Genomic DNA, 14,626 nt, shown 5'->3' on the forward strand with positions numbered 1-14,626 from the left:
GTGTGGGTGAGGCTGTAATGAGAACTCTCACTGATTCGCATTTACCCTGGGCCAGGCAGCTCTGAGCATGCCTACAAGTGGCGGTCCCACTTTACAGATGAGGAAACCAAGGCACAAAGAAATGGAATAAGCTGTCCGCAGCTAGCGAGTGGCAGAACTAGGATTTAAACCACAGTGTGTAAGATCAGACTGGCTTCCTGACCAGCCCACTGTGGAATCCGCTCGGTCTCCGCAGCCCCACCGGATGGCCAGCCGGCAGGGGTGGGGTGGGGGGAGTGGCAAGGACCCGGCGGCCTCCCTCTGCCCGGCCTGGGCTCGGGGAGCGCCTGCTGGGTGGCTGAGTGAGGGCCTCCCTCCGCCCCAACCCCCGGCCTGCCCCCCGGGCCCGGCGGGGACGGCGGCGCCTGGCAGCGGGGGATTTGGATGCGGCGGCCGCCCCTCCCGCTCGCCTCACCCCCCCCCCCCCACCAGGGGGTTGGCGCCCGGGGACTTTATCTTGATTCCTTCGGACAGCCCAGCTCCTTCCCGGCATGCCCCGCTCGCAGGAGCCGCCCGCGAGTCCCGCGCCCGGACTTTGCCATCGGCGGGGCCGGGCGGCCGAAGCGCCCCTGGGGATGCGTTCTGCGGCCGCGGCCTGAGGTGGGTGGGCCTCGCCGCGCCCCGGTGCCGCGGGAGCCAGGGGGTCCGGGCGCGCGGGGGGCTGGAGGGGGCGCCCGGAGATTGGGGCTGATGCCTGGGGAGGAGGGGGGCCCCGGGCCGGCCGCCCCTTTGTTGGGGCCGCCGAGCCCTCGCGGCGCAGCAGGGCCGCCCACAAGTTGGGCAAAGTTGGAGCTGCGCGCCTGGGAGCCCTGCGAGCCCCGCGCCGCGCCGGGTGGGGTTCCCTTCCTCCGAGCTGGGTGTCCGGGCGGCTGTTCTGGGTGGTCGGGCAGAGGGGAGGAGGTAGGGGCTTGGGCTGTTTTATACTGGTGGATTTAGAACCCCATGGAGGAGAAGAGGGTGGGACACACCCCCCCCCCCCAAGAAACCGAGACCTACCCAAGCTTACACAAAGAGGAAGAGTCAAAAACTCATCCTGAAACACACAGAGAAGAAAAACACACAAAGACTCATACAGACAAATCCCGGAGTAAGGTAGCAAAAACTCAGAGAAAGCTCGTCCGCCTCAGAGAAACACACTCAAATGGCCGCGGGAAGAGAGGAAACAAAGCGGGTGGTCTTGGAGGCCATGGCGCAGGGGGAGGGGGCAAGATGTCTGGAGAGGAAAATGGAGAGACACAGAGATAGAGACACAGAAATGAGAGGAAAGAAAAAGGGCTAAAGCAGGTAGCCCTTTAGGAGGGACGGTGTAGAGAAACACACATCTGGAGAAATTGAGGCAGACCCTGAGGATTACCTCTTGCCTTCCCCAACCCCCCACGGGAGATACAGAAATGAAAGAGGCCGACCCTAGCCTTCTCACCCTCCTGAGCAAGTGAGTTTGAGGTGGTAGACCAGCTGCTCTGTGGAAGCTTTGAGAAAGGCCTCCTTGGCTTTGAGCCAACCAAGTTGGCATGCTGTCCACCCGGCAAACTCCTACTCATCCTTCAAAACCCAGCTCAAACGTCACCTGCCCTGTGAAGAAGGCATGCCCAGAAGGCATGCAAGTACAGTTATCTCTTGTCTGTGTACCCTGCCATGTGGCATAGACACGGATTTGAGGAGCTGGGGAAGAGGTTGACAAGCGAACAGCAAACATTTGTCCTCCTGCCCACCTCTTTCTCCCTCCTCAAGGTTTGGGGTCCATGTCTTATTTATCTCCAGTCTTCAGAATTCTGCCTAGTGCTTGGTGCCTAGCAGATGACCAATAAATACTTATTGAATGACAACCGGGAACATTTGGACCCTCAGAGACATGTAGTTTAGAGTAAGTCCATCGTCCTGGACTCCTAGACCAAAGCCCCTCTTTTGCAGGTGGAGAAATTAAAGCCCAGACAAGGGGAAGAGACTTGCTCAAAGGCACAGAAGTAGGATCCTGCAACGAATACATACTTCTCCGAGGTGCCCTTGTTTCTCTGCCGTAGTCTAAAATAGGTGTGGAAGAACCTCCTGAGTGAAAACAGGCAGTAGGCAAAGAACACTTTAACACCAGTTGTAAGTTTCCAACACTGAAACTGACAGTCAAATCCCTTTCCAGAATTTTTAGAATCTTCTTCCCTCCTTAGAAAGGAAAAGGGAGGTGAATGCCCATCTCACTTTAAGTGGATGGGTCTCTACTTTCTGACTACAGAAACTTGGACAAATTACTTAACCTCCCCGAACCTCAGTTTTCTCAATGGTAAAACGGGCTATTAATACCTACTTCAGGGTTAACACACAAAGTGCCTGGCACAGAGGAGATTCTCAGTAAATGCCATCCTCCCCTTCTTAGGAGGATATTCTTTCATGCAGTTGGTGGAGATGTGAAACAATAGTGCTAGTTAAAATGTGTCCTTTTGTCCAGATTTAAAAGGCCATCCTGTTCTGGCAGGTGGCAAACTCTTAATTAAACAAAAGGCAAATTTGGGGCAGGACATAAAATGCATCTTGATTCTATTCAGGCCCTCAGGTCTCTGCAGGTGACTTGGGGGAACCAGGCTTTCTGTGCCCTCCACCCCCAGCAGGTAACTTGGTCTCTGCAGGTGAATTGGGGGAACCTGGCTCTCTATGCCCCCCAAGGCAGGTAAGACCCCCCCCATCCCACTCTCTTTCGCTGCTTCTTTACGAAGGCCTCCTCTGCCCTTGTGTCTTCTAAGATTTAGCCCATGCTGGGGATGTGACGGGGACAGAGGGAGCCCCCCAGAAGCATGGAGACTGTGGTGATTGTTGCGATAGGCGTGCTGGCCACCATCTTCCTGGCCTCGTTTGCAGCCTTGGTGATGGTGTGCAGGCAGCGTTATTGCCGGCCTCGAGACCTGTTGCAGCACTACGATTCCAAGTGAGTGGGCCCGGGGAGGGCAGGGAGCAGAGGTGGGCTCCACCAGGGGCTCCAGCAACCGGAGGAGAGAGGGGCCCAAGAAGTTTGGCACTGGGCAGCTCGAGCTCAGCTTTTTGTCTCTAAAATGGTACTTGAAGGCTTCCTTTCCAAGAGGGACCTTGGAGCTTTAGCGATGTCCTGAGCCTTCTCTGACTCTGTCACTGAGCTAAGGAGAGATTCCCTGAACGTGTTCACCTAGCACAATCCAACCAAAGGCATAGGAACAGAAACCCCATGCCTGCACTCCAGCCACACAGGGAAGCAGCGGATGCTCAATTTTGTGAAATCCCTGCATGGGACGGTCTCCTTATTTGTGCAGATTTCTTCATAATGCATTTTGTGTGCAATAGATTTTATGAGCAAGATCCTATTTTCCATTTAGGGATATTTTAATTGGTAGACCCCTAAGGGACCATGACAACTAACCCTTAGTTTCTCTTACCCTTTTACTGAATCCTATCAGTGTCTCTGTCAGGTGGTGAATAATTTGTAAATGCCTGTTTATATGACCCAGGAAAGCTCTGCTATTGAATGGAAGGCTATGGCGTCTCATGTTTTAAAGAACCTTGTTGTAAAGTGGGTGTTGTTACTTCTGCCACTTATCCTGTAGAATGAGGAGGGGGTGGGGTTATGCAGACCAACGTCCTTCCAGTCCTTCCCGAGAATGATTCTGCAGACCAGGTAGGTTTGGGTAATGGGAACTTCAGCCTCTCAGTATCAGGTAGGCTTGAAGGGAAAATATGTTTTTTTTTTCTTTTTTTTTTTAACCTAGGCATGGGGCCCAACGCAGGGCTTGAACTCACGACCCTGAGATCAAGACCTGAGCTGAGGCAAGAGTTGACGCTTAACTGACTGAGCCACCCAGGCTCCCCAAGGGGAAAATAAGTTTAAAAAGGATGTTATTTTGTGCAGAAGGAACAGCCTTGTCTAATACATTTCTGTATTTATGGCTGTGGTTCTGCTCTTTCTCTTAGTGGTTCATCTCAGTCTGCTTCACTCTTCTTCTTTGCACCCCTACCTGCCTCCTTGACTCACCTCTAGCCATGTGTCCTGCCCACACTTGCAGTCCCACTAGGGTTAGGTTTGGATCCAGGACATGAGGTCAGTGCTTTAACTTACTAACTTTCTACATCCTGCTGGGGGATACATGGGCCTCAGTGAGGGGAGGGTCAGCAACAGCCACCCATCCTGAAACTACTCTCTTGGGCTTTTCCTTCCAGGCCCATTGTGGACCTCATTGGCGCCATGGAGACCCAGTCGGAGCCGTCTGAGCTAGAACTGGACGATGTGGTCATCACCAATCCCCACATCGAGGCCATCCTGGAGAATGAAGACTGGATTGAAGATGCCTCGTAAGGCCTTAGGGACCGTTTGTTTGCTCCACTCCCCTGAGGATGGCACATGGGGCTTCTGGGTGCTCTTTTCTGGCTTCCTTTGCCAAGCACTACTGGGCATCCGGGAGCACTGGGCCACTTGCTGCTCATTGCCCCCAGCATGGAGTGGGGGGTGGGGAATCAGATATGACAGTGTCTGTCCCCCCGCCCCGGCCCCCGTTTTGTAGACCTAAACACCGAGGCCCATAGATGTCTGGTAAAACTCGTTACAAGGTCACCCTGCTGTGCCTGGGTTATCCCTGGGGTGCCTGTGAATTTGGTACGCAGGCTCCACGGATGAAGCCTTTGTCTTCGGGATCCCTCAGGGGTCCCTCTATCCAGCAGGAGCCTCTACATGTTGAGAATTGTATGCTGCTCCGAGCCCTTATCATTCACTGGGCAGATGTGGGGGGGGCATCATGTGTGGGACACTGGGGCAGTTACTGCAGATATTAAACTGGTGGGAGAGACAGAATTCTACTCATTACAGTATCCAAAGCGAGAGCAGGTCCCTGTGCACGGTGCTGTGGGCATACAGTGTTGGTGACCTCTAGAGCTGCCTGGGATGTGGAGGTGGAGGGGGCTCTCGTGAAGGCTACCACAAAATGGGTGCCTTCTGACCTGGGTTTTGAAAGATGAGGTGGTCACCAGGCTGAGGATAAGGGGAAGGACACCTGGGCTGGAGGGAACAGCATCAGAAGCTCAGAAAGCATAACTTGACAAGTGAGCGCTACCTGGAAGAGGCAGCTGGACGTGGGCGGGGGAAAGGGAAGGAAAGAAGGTGCCTCCTCATTTAGCTCCTGGAATTGTTCAGTTGAACCTGGAGGCATTCCTGCTTTGGGCGGTGTCCAGGTGGGTCAGAGCTAGATGGGGGCAGAGTTGGTGGTGGGAGCCAGGGGGGGGCCTCGAAAGAGAAGCACTGACAGATTCTTCTTGTCTCCGCAGGGGTCTCATGTCCCACTGCATTGCCATCTTGAAGGTAATACTTTTGATTTCTCATGACGTAAGGGGGGGTCATCAAAGCACCACCGTGCACAGACTGTTGAAAGGGATCTTTCTAGGAAGGGCACCGAACCATGCAAGAGGCTTTTTAAAAACATGCCTGACACTTGGAATTTCTACTGTTTCTACTCCCTCCTGGATGGTCTGTAACACTTTAGCGCTCTCACACCCTTTCAAAGGTTTTGTCTTACCTGGTCCTCCCAATACAGTGACTGCGTAGGTGGTCACTAGCCACATTTTCACCCATTGGGGAAGTCTGTGTGGCTGCCGAGGGGGAGCGGGGCTCCCCACCCCCTCCCTGGGCACTTTCTTTCATTAACAGAGAGCTCGGCCCTTTGCTCAGCGAGTTAAGTTCCATGTCTGGACTTCTCCAGTTACTAGAAAGTTCCTCAGTGGCCCTTTCTTGCTGGGACAGTAGTCTGTCGAATGGGACAATCAGTGTTGAAAAATCCAAACCATGAGTACTTGAAGGCAGATTGGTTTTTCTCTAACTCTTGCTGCCTCCACGATTGGGTGGAAAATTGCATCCAATCTGCATTTTGGCTAGGTTTTATAGTTTGGGGTAATTTTTATAGTTTTAGCATTTGTTTTTCAATTCTTGCCTGATAGAATAATAATAATAGTGAAATATTTGGCCAGTTGCAGATATTGTTGTGTTCTTCCTCTCAGTAACTTGGGAAACCACACATTTATCTTTTTGTCCAGTAATTATTCAACATTTCCAAAAAGACAGCTTTATCGTTTCTTCGGTGTCATTCAGTACAACATACGAAAAAGCCTTTTGGGGCGCCTGGGTGGCTCAGTCAGTTGAGCGTCTGACTCTAGATCTCAGCTCAGGTCTTGATATCAGGGGTGTGAGTTCAAGCCTGGTGTTGGGCTCCAGGCTGGGCATGGAGCCTACAAATAAATAAATAAATAAGCTAAAATGTCTTTCATCCCACCTCTCCTTTAGCTGTCTCTCTTGGGGGTCAGAGGAGTGCCTAGTAGGAAATTGTTGTCATCAAGTCCAGGATTATTTAATTCCAAGAAGCTCTTTGGGTGTAGATATGGTTACAGATAGATAGGTCTAATGAGTAAGCAATAATGCTGTATTCCACTCCCGTCTCCCAGCTAGGATGGGTCCTGGCGCTGGGTTTTGTCCCTGTGAGGGCCTATTAGAGAAGGAGGTGACAGCTGAGGTGGGGGATAAGTCAGCAGGAAGGGAGTCCTACTGGATTGGAATCAGTGGCCCATCCTGAGTCTCCCGTCAAAGGAGAGGCCCTGGGATCTGATGTCCCTTTTGCTTGGCCACATGCCCTTGGGTCCCTGTGGGCTCTTGGCCTTCTTTCTGCTCTCCTTTCCAGCCCCAAGTATAAGGCAGGTCATGGAACCTACTTGCCAGGGACAGAAGCACATCGAGGTTCTAACATCGAGGTGTGCAAGGGAGGAAACAAAGCTTTTGGGGTGGCCAGCACTGTTGACGGATGGTGACAAAGGCCTCGTGTCATAGTCTTGCGTTTTCCCTGCTTTTTTTGAAGATCCTTTCACCATTGTCCTGTTGACAAACATGCTAAGTATCACCCTAGAAAATTGTTGAGCTGAGTGCCGCTTTTGGAGGATGTGCTTCAAGGGAACAGTTGCCCTTTGTCCAGAGGGTGTTTCTGAGGGTGCCCTGCTGGAGAGATTTAACCTTCTGGAAGACTAAACCATGAGATGGAGGAATAGAAAGAGAAAGTAGGTCTTTCCCCTGAAACGAGAAGGTGAAATTAGAGCACATGATTTTTCTTAGACAGATTATTTCGGCTTAGACTTCTCTAAGCTGAAACACTGACCCTGCTCTGAGGTTCCCACCCCTCCCTCCTCACCGGGCCTTGTTCTCTGCTTTTGCCTCTTCCTCCTCTTGTCTCTGTGTGCTTTTGACTTCAACTTGCCCACTAGGTTAGGGGCCCCGGGGTGTGGGATGGAACCCAAGGCAGGGGCCATATTTGTTTGTGGGAGTGGCAGACGCTCTTGGGGGGCTAGGGTACCCCTCATCACCTCTCTCTTCCCTGCTGTGTTAGATTTGTCACACTCTGACAGAAAAACTTGTTGCCATGACAATGGGCTCCGGGGCCAAGATGAAGACCTCAGCCAGTGTCAGTGACATCATCGTGGTGGCCAAGCGGATCAGCCCCAGGTGAGCTGGTGGGCCTTGAGGTCCCCACACTCCACGGGGCGGGGGGGGGGGTGGGCGGTTTGTGCGGTAGGGGGAGGGAGGGGTCAGAAGCTGAGGTGACAGGTGGGCCAGGCTCCTTGAAGAAACCACATAGACAACTTTAGTTACTCGTGTGCCAGACATTTACAGAGCATCCAGGAGGGTTTAGATACTGAGAGAGCCAAGCCAGGGTGGTCTCATAAGGTTCCCCCCACCTCCCGCAGGCCCCCTCCAGTCAGCTTTTTGGGGAATTCTAGCATGCGACTAGTGCCGACGCTTCTAGTCCATTCTGCAGATCCCACTGTGGTTGCTTCCTCTCCCTTAGCCCCATACCAGCTGGGGCTGCCTGCTTCCCTCCTTCCCAGGCTCTGGACCAGTAGGCACATTTCCCACTGGTGTCCACCTCTCTGTGCAGTGACCTGCTGGCTATGCCCCGCCCCGGCCCTATTTGTACCAGAGACTAGTTTCGGGGACCCACTCCTTGCTACCTCCCTGTCATCCCACTGCCCCAGCCATGGCCCAGCCAGTAGCCTCCAGGACCTGGTGGGTGGGGGTAGGGGAGGTGAAGCCATACTTCATTCAGATCTCCCAAATTCCAGGCTGTCTGCAAAATCCCATGTGGGAGGCAATCAACAACTACACCCCCTCATTTGGGCTTGACTTTGTGGAGAAATAGCCCTTTTCTTAGGGAGAAGGGTGGTACTGAGTTTGTGCTGCCACCTGGTGGCCGGTATGTGGATGTGCCTGAGTTGGGCGTTGGCCCCGCGCGGGCTGTTTTCTCAGTCAGCGGGGTGCCTCCACACCCCTGGTGTGAATGGTGGCCTCGCTGTGAGTTTCAGGGGCTCTCGGTTTCCTGGTTGCATGGCCTCGGGTAGATCACGAGGAACCAGCCCTCTGAAGGAATATGAGAGTTGGTGCACTTGAACTCTGTCCAGGGCGTTCAGTGAGTTGAGAAAGTGGGAGGGAGAGAATCCGGGGGAGGGACTCAGCCCAGAACAGTTGTTGGCTTTCTGTGGAGCTGGCCCCGGTGGGTGCAGCTATAGGACTTGCATCAGCCTGGCCAGAAGGCCCTCCAGCCCAGGCTCTGGGCAAGCACCAGGCATTCCACTGGCCACCCATTGTTGGTGGAGACTCTGCACTGCTCATCTCTGCCCACCTTCATCGTGCTTCCCGTGAGGATTAGCCCTGGTGCCAGAGGGAGGGTGTGGCGTGGCTCAGAGGGCACACCTAACCCAGTGCACTCTGGCCCCTCCTACCAAGCCCCTTGGACTACTTCTAGAATGCTCCGTGCCATAATTCAATCTGTGTCCTTGCTTTATCTTTTTGCCTTTACACATCTTTCTACTTCTGGCCGTTTTTTTGTCCCTATTGTTTTTCTTGCTCCATTTATTTCACATAACGTGTTGATAGCATATGAGTTTCGAGGCCAGTGGCTTCAGCTTCAGGGCACTACAGAGAAAGGGGCCGTGAAGACAGCAGCCCACGTTCCTCTGCATGTCCTCACCAGCCCCGAGACAAGAACACTGGAGAGCATCTATTTTCAAGTGCTTTTCACAATCAAACAATGCATCATCATTCTTTCTTCCTGACTATCAAGTGGTCCAGGAGCAAGGATTTGGATGAAAATCTGAACCCTGCAAATCAGAATGAATAGTAGTTCCTTTCTGAACTTGGTTTAAAAAAAAATTAACCACGAATTGTACCGTAATGGAAAGGGAATCCAATGAAGCAGTTTGAACCCAAATTAAACTTGTAGGGTTTTTTTTAGTGTTCTATATAACTATGTTCCACCATTTTTTAAAACACAATAGTAATAATACTTATAAAAGTTAAAACACTGTAGAGATAGAGTATCTGGAAAGTGAAGGAACCCCTAATTCCACTCCATCCCAATCCCTGGAGGTGACACTAGTGAATGGGGAGTGTTACTGCACTCTACCCCACTCCTGCACACCATAGCTTTTGTTTACTCATTTTCATGCAAGCGGATCGGTCAAACCTTTATATAGTGTTCCGCAGCTTGCCTCTTTAATTTAGTAGCGTATCTCGAACATCATTCCAGATGTGTGAACTTACACTTTTTAAACTCTGGGGACTTGAAACCAGAAAACAAAATATTCTCTCAACTGAACCAGAATTCTTTCTGTTTAAGTCTGTCTGAGAATGCAAAAGCCGTTAGAGAAGGAATCACCAAAGGTGGGGGCTCGAAGATCAGGAGAGAAGAATTGGGACAAGGAGAGGTAGGAAGGGAGGAAGGAGAAAAAGACAGAAGGAAAGTGAAGTTCTGAAAACGTTTTGCCTCCACACAGAGTGGACGATGTGGTGAGATCGATGTACCCTCCGTTGGACCCCAAGCTCCTGGATGCCCGGTGAGAGTGGTGGAGGGGCCATTCGGCTTCTCATGCTGGAAGCTCCCCGTTTTATCACATCTGTGAGGTTTGCTGTTTGGGTTGCTGTGGAGAGGGCTGTTTTGTTGGGCTCCCAGAGCTACCTGGGCTTTGGGCACCATTCATTGCAGTGTGAATGGTGAGAGGCCTGTGCTCTCCCTGAAACCTGGGATTGGGGAGAGCCAGTCTTAGATTTTGAATTTTTACACTAAAACATCTGGCCGCGCTAAGTCCTATCTGCACCTTCCCTCCCTCCCACTTTCTCCATCGTCTGCCTCTGCTCCTTGGACCCTGGAAGCAGACACACCCCGGCTGTGAGTGCTGCCCAGTCTCTGGGTGGGGCAGGTGGTGAGCAGGGCAAGGGGAAGGAAGGGGACTGGTCAGCTCAAGCTGTGCTCACCTTCCACAGGACATACCCGGGACCCCTCGCCTCTCACGATCCTCCCCTAGTACACCGAGCACCCTTAGGCTTTCGAAATTACGTTCCTCTACCAGATGCAAACCCATTAAAAGAAACCAGATTCTTTTGTCTCTCGGATGTATATGACTATTTCCTAGAGCTGTTGTGTGTGATGATTGTCAGAGACACAGTGGCTCACACTGCTTAGGTTGGCTTTTCTGTCCCGCTCTTATTGCTGCCCCGCTGTGTCCCGGGCTGGTACTGTGTGATAGGTTCCCAAATGCATCATGCACATGCACTGTATAAATGATATTCTACGGGGAATCTTCCAATACTGGGAAAAAAAAAAAACCCACTCCCCCTCAATTTGGTTTTGAATTAAATTTTGTTTTTAGAGTGGTGTAAACCAGCCCGGGGCCTTATTGATTCAAAATCCACAAGGGTTGCCCCAGGCAGGGGTATGTCTAGCCTTCTTGTCTTTAAGTGGGCAGCAGTTGGGGATGTGCTCATCCAATTGACTAGATCCAAGCTGTCCCACAAAACACTCATCCAGGAGATGTTCATAGGTGTGCTGCAGAAAATAGGCTCCCCAGTCTTAAATAAGTTAGCAAGCCATGGCACGTTGTATTCTTTCCCGAGAGCTTTATCATGCACGTTTAAGGCCCAGAGAAGGCTTCGGTTAAACCTTGCTGAAACCAGCCATTCCCAGATTTATTTGAGTGTGGAACCATCTTTTCATTACTCCCCAGCCTTCTGGCGAAGGGCCTCCAGTTTGGGGAACACCAGACTAGAGTCTGTCCGTGTGGGCTTTGGTGCAAAATCCCTTCTTTCCCGGGGAAACCGATCCTGTTGCTTTTTCTAGGACAACTGCCCTGCTCCTGTCGGTCAGTCATCTGGTGCTGGTGACCAGGAATGCTTGCCACCTGACCGGGGGCCTGGATTGGATTGACCAGTCACTGTCAGCTGCTGAGGAACACTTGGAAGTCCTTCGAGAAGCAGCCCTGGCTGCTGAGACAGACAAAGGCCTCCCAGGCCCTGAAGGTTTCCTGCAGGAGCAGTCGGCCATTTAGTGCCTGCTGCCGTCCCCGGCTGGCTCCTCGGCTCCTCGGAGCCTTCCATTCCCCCTCCCCTTGCCTCCCGTAGTGTTAGGTGTTCTCCAAGGCTCTGGAGCTGTGTGTGCATAGCTGGTGGCCTCCGTTGCAATTGCCAGTGGTGGCTGGTGAGTGGCAGTTATGGGAAACAACAGGCCCCCTCTGTGCAGAAGAGCTTTAGAAACTGGCGGAGCGTCTGCTTTATTTAGCTCACCTAGTGTTTTCAGGGAAATTGAACCAGCGTCTAAAAATCACAAGGTTTCACGTTAAAATCAGTCTCTGGCCTCTCATAGACAATCCGAAGCTAAGGCAGCTCTGACATGCATTTTCAGAAGACAATCAGCTGGAACTCAGTAGGAGTTATCTCTTTCCATAGGGCTGGTGCTCTCTTACCCGGTCTGGTTCATTTATTTGTAGTATCTGCCTGGTCCCCGAGGCATCTGGGTCCCCCCCCTCCCCTTATCAGGTTTGGCTTTGAAAGTGAGCCCCTTCCCTTTTTGTCCCTGTGCCTGCAATTCTACCTAGCTACCACTAGGAGGACAGTAAACTTACACTGAGATTTTGGTCGAGTGAGTGGTTATTGAGTCAAATTCAAATGCATGGGGTGCGATGGGATGCATTTGAGAACTGAGGATGGAAGAAGAGAGCCTAAGAATCCTGAGGATACCTCGTATGTATGACCCAAAAAGAGATATTGAAAGACCCTTCAGAGTTGGGGCAAAAGTACCCCCATAAAGTAGTTTCCACATGAGCAATGATATCCATGAAGGATGTGTTCCCCTTGCTTTTGAGATCTGTTTGTTCTGCAAGTATTGAAAGATGAGGGGCATTTTTATGACTGGAGGCCTCTGTGGGACCCAGAATCACAATGACATAATCCAGATGTACATCCAAATTGCATGATTGTCGTCATAAGCATATAGGAGAGACTGCCGTACTTTGCTTCCTCCCAGGATCTCAGAGCCAACCTTGCTCTCGGGAGAGGGTCCTGGCTTGGGGGCTGCCTTGATTCATATGCTGTGCTGCTTAGCAGGTTCTGATAGTCGTGTTTGGTCCCACTTCATTTTCTCTGCCCTGACTTGTCAGCAGATGTGTCGGTCTGATTCTAGAGACCCAGAAACCCATATTTCCAAGTCCAAGATCGGGGCCTTGTTTGTCACTGAAATGTGCCATTGGGCACAGTCCGTTCTCTCCTGGAAAGCAGGATGCTTCTGACCAGCACGATGTATACCATTCCCACTAGGGAAATGGAGTCAGGAGCAGAAAGCTGGAGTCAGCTAGCATTGGACTGATGGATGGATTCATGATGACAGGGGTGCCTTATTAGATCGTCTGTTCCCATCAGCTCTGAACACATGCTAAGTGTCTCAAATTTTCTCGTCCTGCTGGTAGGCTGTGAATAGGAAAGGTCCACAAGGCCACTTGGACTTTTCCATTTGTGGCCTCCACAAAAAGACATCCACAGTCCTCCTGTTTTTATGTTTTTCCCCTTTCTTTCAAAACCTGCATTCCTAACCAGATTAGAAACGACTTTCTGTTAAGGTTGTGATGGCTGCCACAGTTATAAATGCCCCCGCCTTTTAACCCGGGTCAGAGCCCTAAGCCAGAGAGGCAGCTGCAGGTTGGCATCTTAAATACCCTCCACCAGGCATGGCAGGTGGGGATGAAGTTTCCTAGCATCCCTGGAGCCACGTCCGGAGTCACCTCCTTTCTGTGAGCCCCAGCGAGTCCCGGCACCCTCCCCCAGCCCTGGGGTTGCTGCAGGGAGAGGTTGCTGAACACCGGGAAGTGTCTCCTAGACTGTAGGATCTCTGATTCTGCTGCTGTGTAGTTTTTCTTTTGTCTCCAGTGCCGGACAAATAAGAGGTCTCTGGACAAGGTAGGTGCTGGTTGAGGTAGAAGAACCATCTGGAGAGGGAGGGAGGCAGCCCTACTCCTCTTGGCTCCTTTGGGAGTTGGCCGAAGTTACCCTCCTCCTCAAGAGAGTCTGGTTGGTGAGCACAGGGGATCCAGCCAGGTGTGGTTTCCCAGAGGATGGACACATCCCAGGTTCACTAGCATCTTTGTTTATGGAGGTAGATCTTCCATGACATGCACCCCCTCCTAGCCTGACTCAAATTCTGAATGAAGAAGGAATTACTCAGGGAGAGGAATTGAGTGTGAAAAGAATAAAATCTCTGAAATCAAACAGAATTAGGTTCAAATTTGGGCCCTGTCATCTACTGTGTAAGCTTGGACAAGTTACTTAACTTCTCTGGTCCTTAGCTTTCTTATCTATAAAATCAAGGCTGCTTCCTACCTCACTGGGTTGGTATTTCAATCAAATGAAGTGGTGTATGTGAAATGCCTGGTTGTGTGCCCGGTACTCATTAGCCAATATTAATGCATCTCTCCCAAAGCCCCGCCTCCCTCTTGCCCTGAGGCAGGTGACCCAGAGGTAGCACCGCAGTTACCGTAGCTCTACCCAAGCAGGGGTCTCTGTTCATAAGCTCTGGAACTGAGTGGCCAAAGTTCTGGAATCACCACTGTTATAGGGAGAGTGGCCCAGCCCTGTCCCTCCCCTACCCCAAGTATGTTCACATGAAGACAGTCAAAACTCTTGGCCTCTTATCAGTGTTCCCAGGGTTGATTGCTCAAGCTCACATTCCTCCAGAGCATGGCCCAGGGAGACTCCTCCAGCTTGTGAAATCTTCCAGATGGACACATGTTCCTGGCATCCAGCTCACCTGGGTGCTCACCCTGACCTGCCTCATTCCATAGTTCCTTCTCTCTGGAGACTATCCTCTGTGTGCCCACATGAGCCTGATCTTTAGAAATGACTTACAGCCCCAAGCCCCTGCGTTGCTTTATGACCTGGGACATCTCGGGAAGCTGTCACATGAAGACTTTCCATCTCTTTCTTCCTTTCGTCCCTCTATCCTCCTCCACCCCCCTTCTCATCTATTCCCTCCCATAAACATGTCCTGTTTGCTCACTCTGGGGGGAAGTGTGCTAGGTGCTGGGGCTGTCCATCCCTGTCCTTAGGAAGCAAGAGGGATAAATGAGCAGCAGACGGGCAATGTGGTGACGGAGGGTGCAGAGCAGGGGGTGGGGGAGTCAGGAAAGAGACCTGGGGGGAACAGTTGCCCCTGTCAAGACTGTCATGGGACTGAGAGGTGTTCTGGGCAGACTGGACAACACAGAAAAGGGCCAGGGCAGCATGGCTGAT

General features: G+C 51.8%; 1 protein-coding gene across 6 annotated transcripts; it reads left to right on the top strand.

Moving 5' to 3' along the window:
* The first annotated feature begins 291 nt into the window (after positions 1-291).
* Positions 292-11,982, top strand: TMEM98 (transmembrane protein 98). 6 transcript variants are annotated; one of them, XM_054510944.2, is made up of 8 exons: positions 292-639; positions 1,951-2,130; positions 2,772-2,953; positions 4,213-4,344; positions 5,311-5,344; positions 7,407-7,522; positions 9,850-9,909; positions 11,190-11,982. In XM_054510944.2, exons 3-8 carry the CDS (start codon positions 2,823-2,825, stop codon positions 11,395-11,397), a joined length of 681 nt encoding a protein of 226 aa, XP_054366919.1. In that variant the 5' UTR covers positions 292-639; positions 1,951-2,130; positions 2,772-2,822; the 3' UTR covers positions 11,398-11,982. The 6 variants fall into 6 exon arrangements, with proteins under 6 accessions (XP_054366919.1, XP_054366920.1, XP_045745357.1 ...); XM_054510945.2 differs by having other exon boundaries at positions 1,951-2,037; XM_045889401.3 differs by lacking the exon at positions 1,951-2,130.
* The last annotated feature ends 2,644 nt before the right edge of the window (positions 11,983-14,626 follow it).

Source organism: Mirounga angustirostris, unplaced genomic scaffold, assembly GCF_029215605.1.
Source record: "Mirounga angustirostris isolate CCGP_5_RB_7025 unplaced genomic scaffold, mMirAng1.0.hap1 SCAF_17, whole genome shotgun sequence".
NCBI classification, from domain to species: domain Eukaryota; kingdom Metazoa; phylum Chordata; class Mammalia; order Carnivora; family Phocidae; genus Mirounga; species Mirounga angustirostris.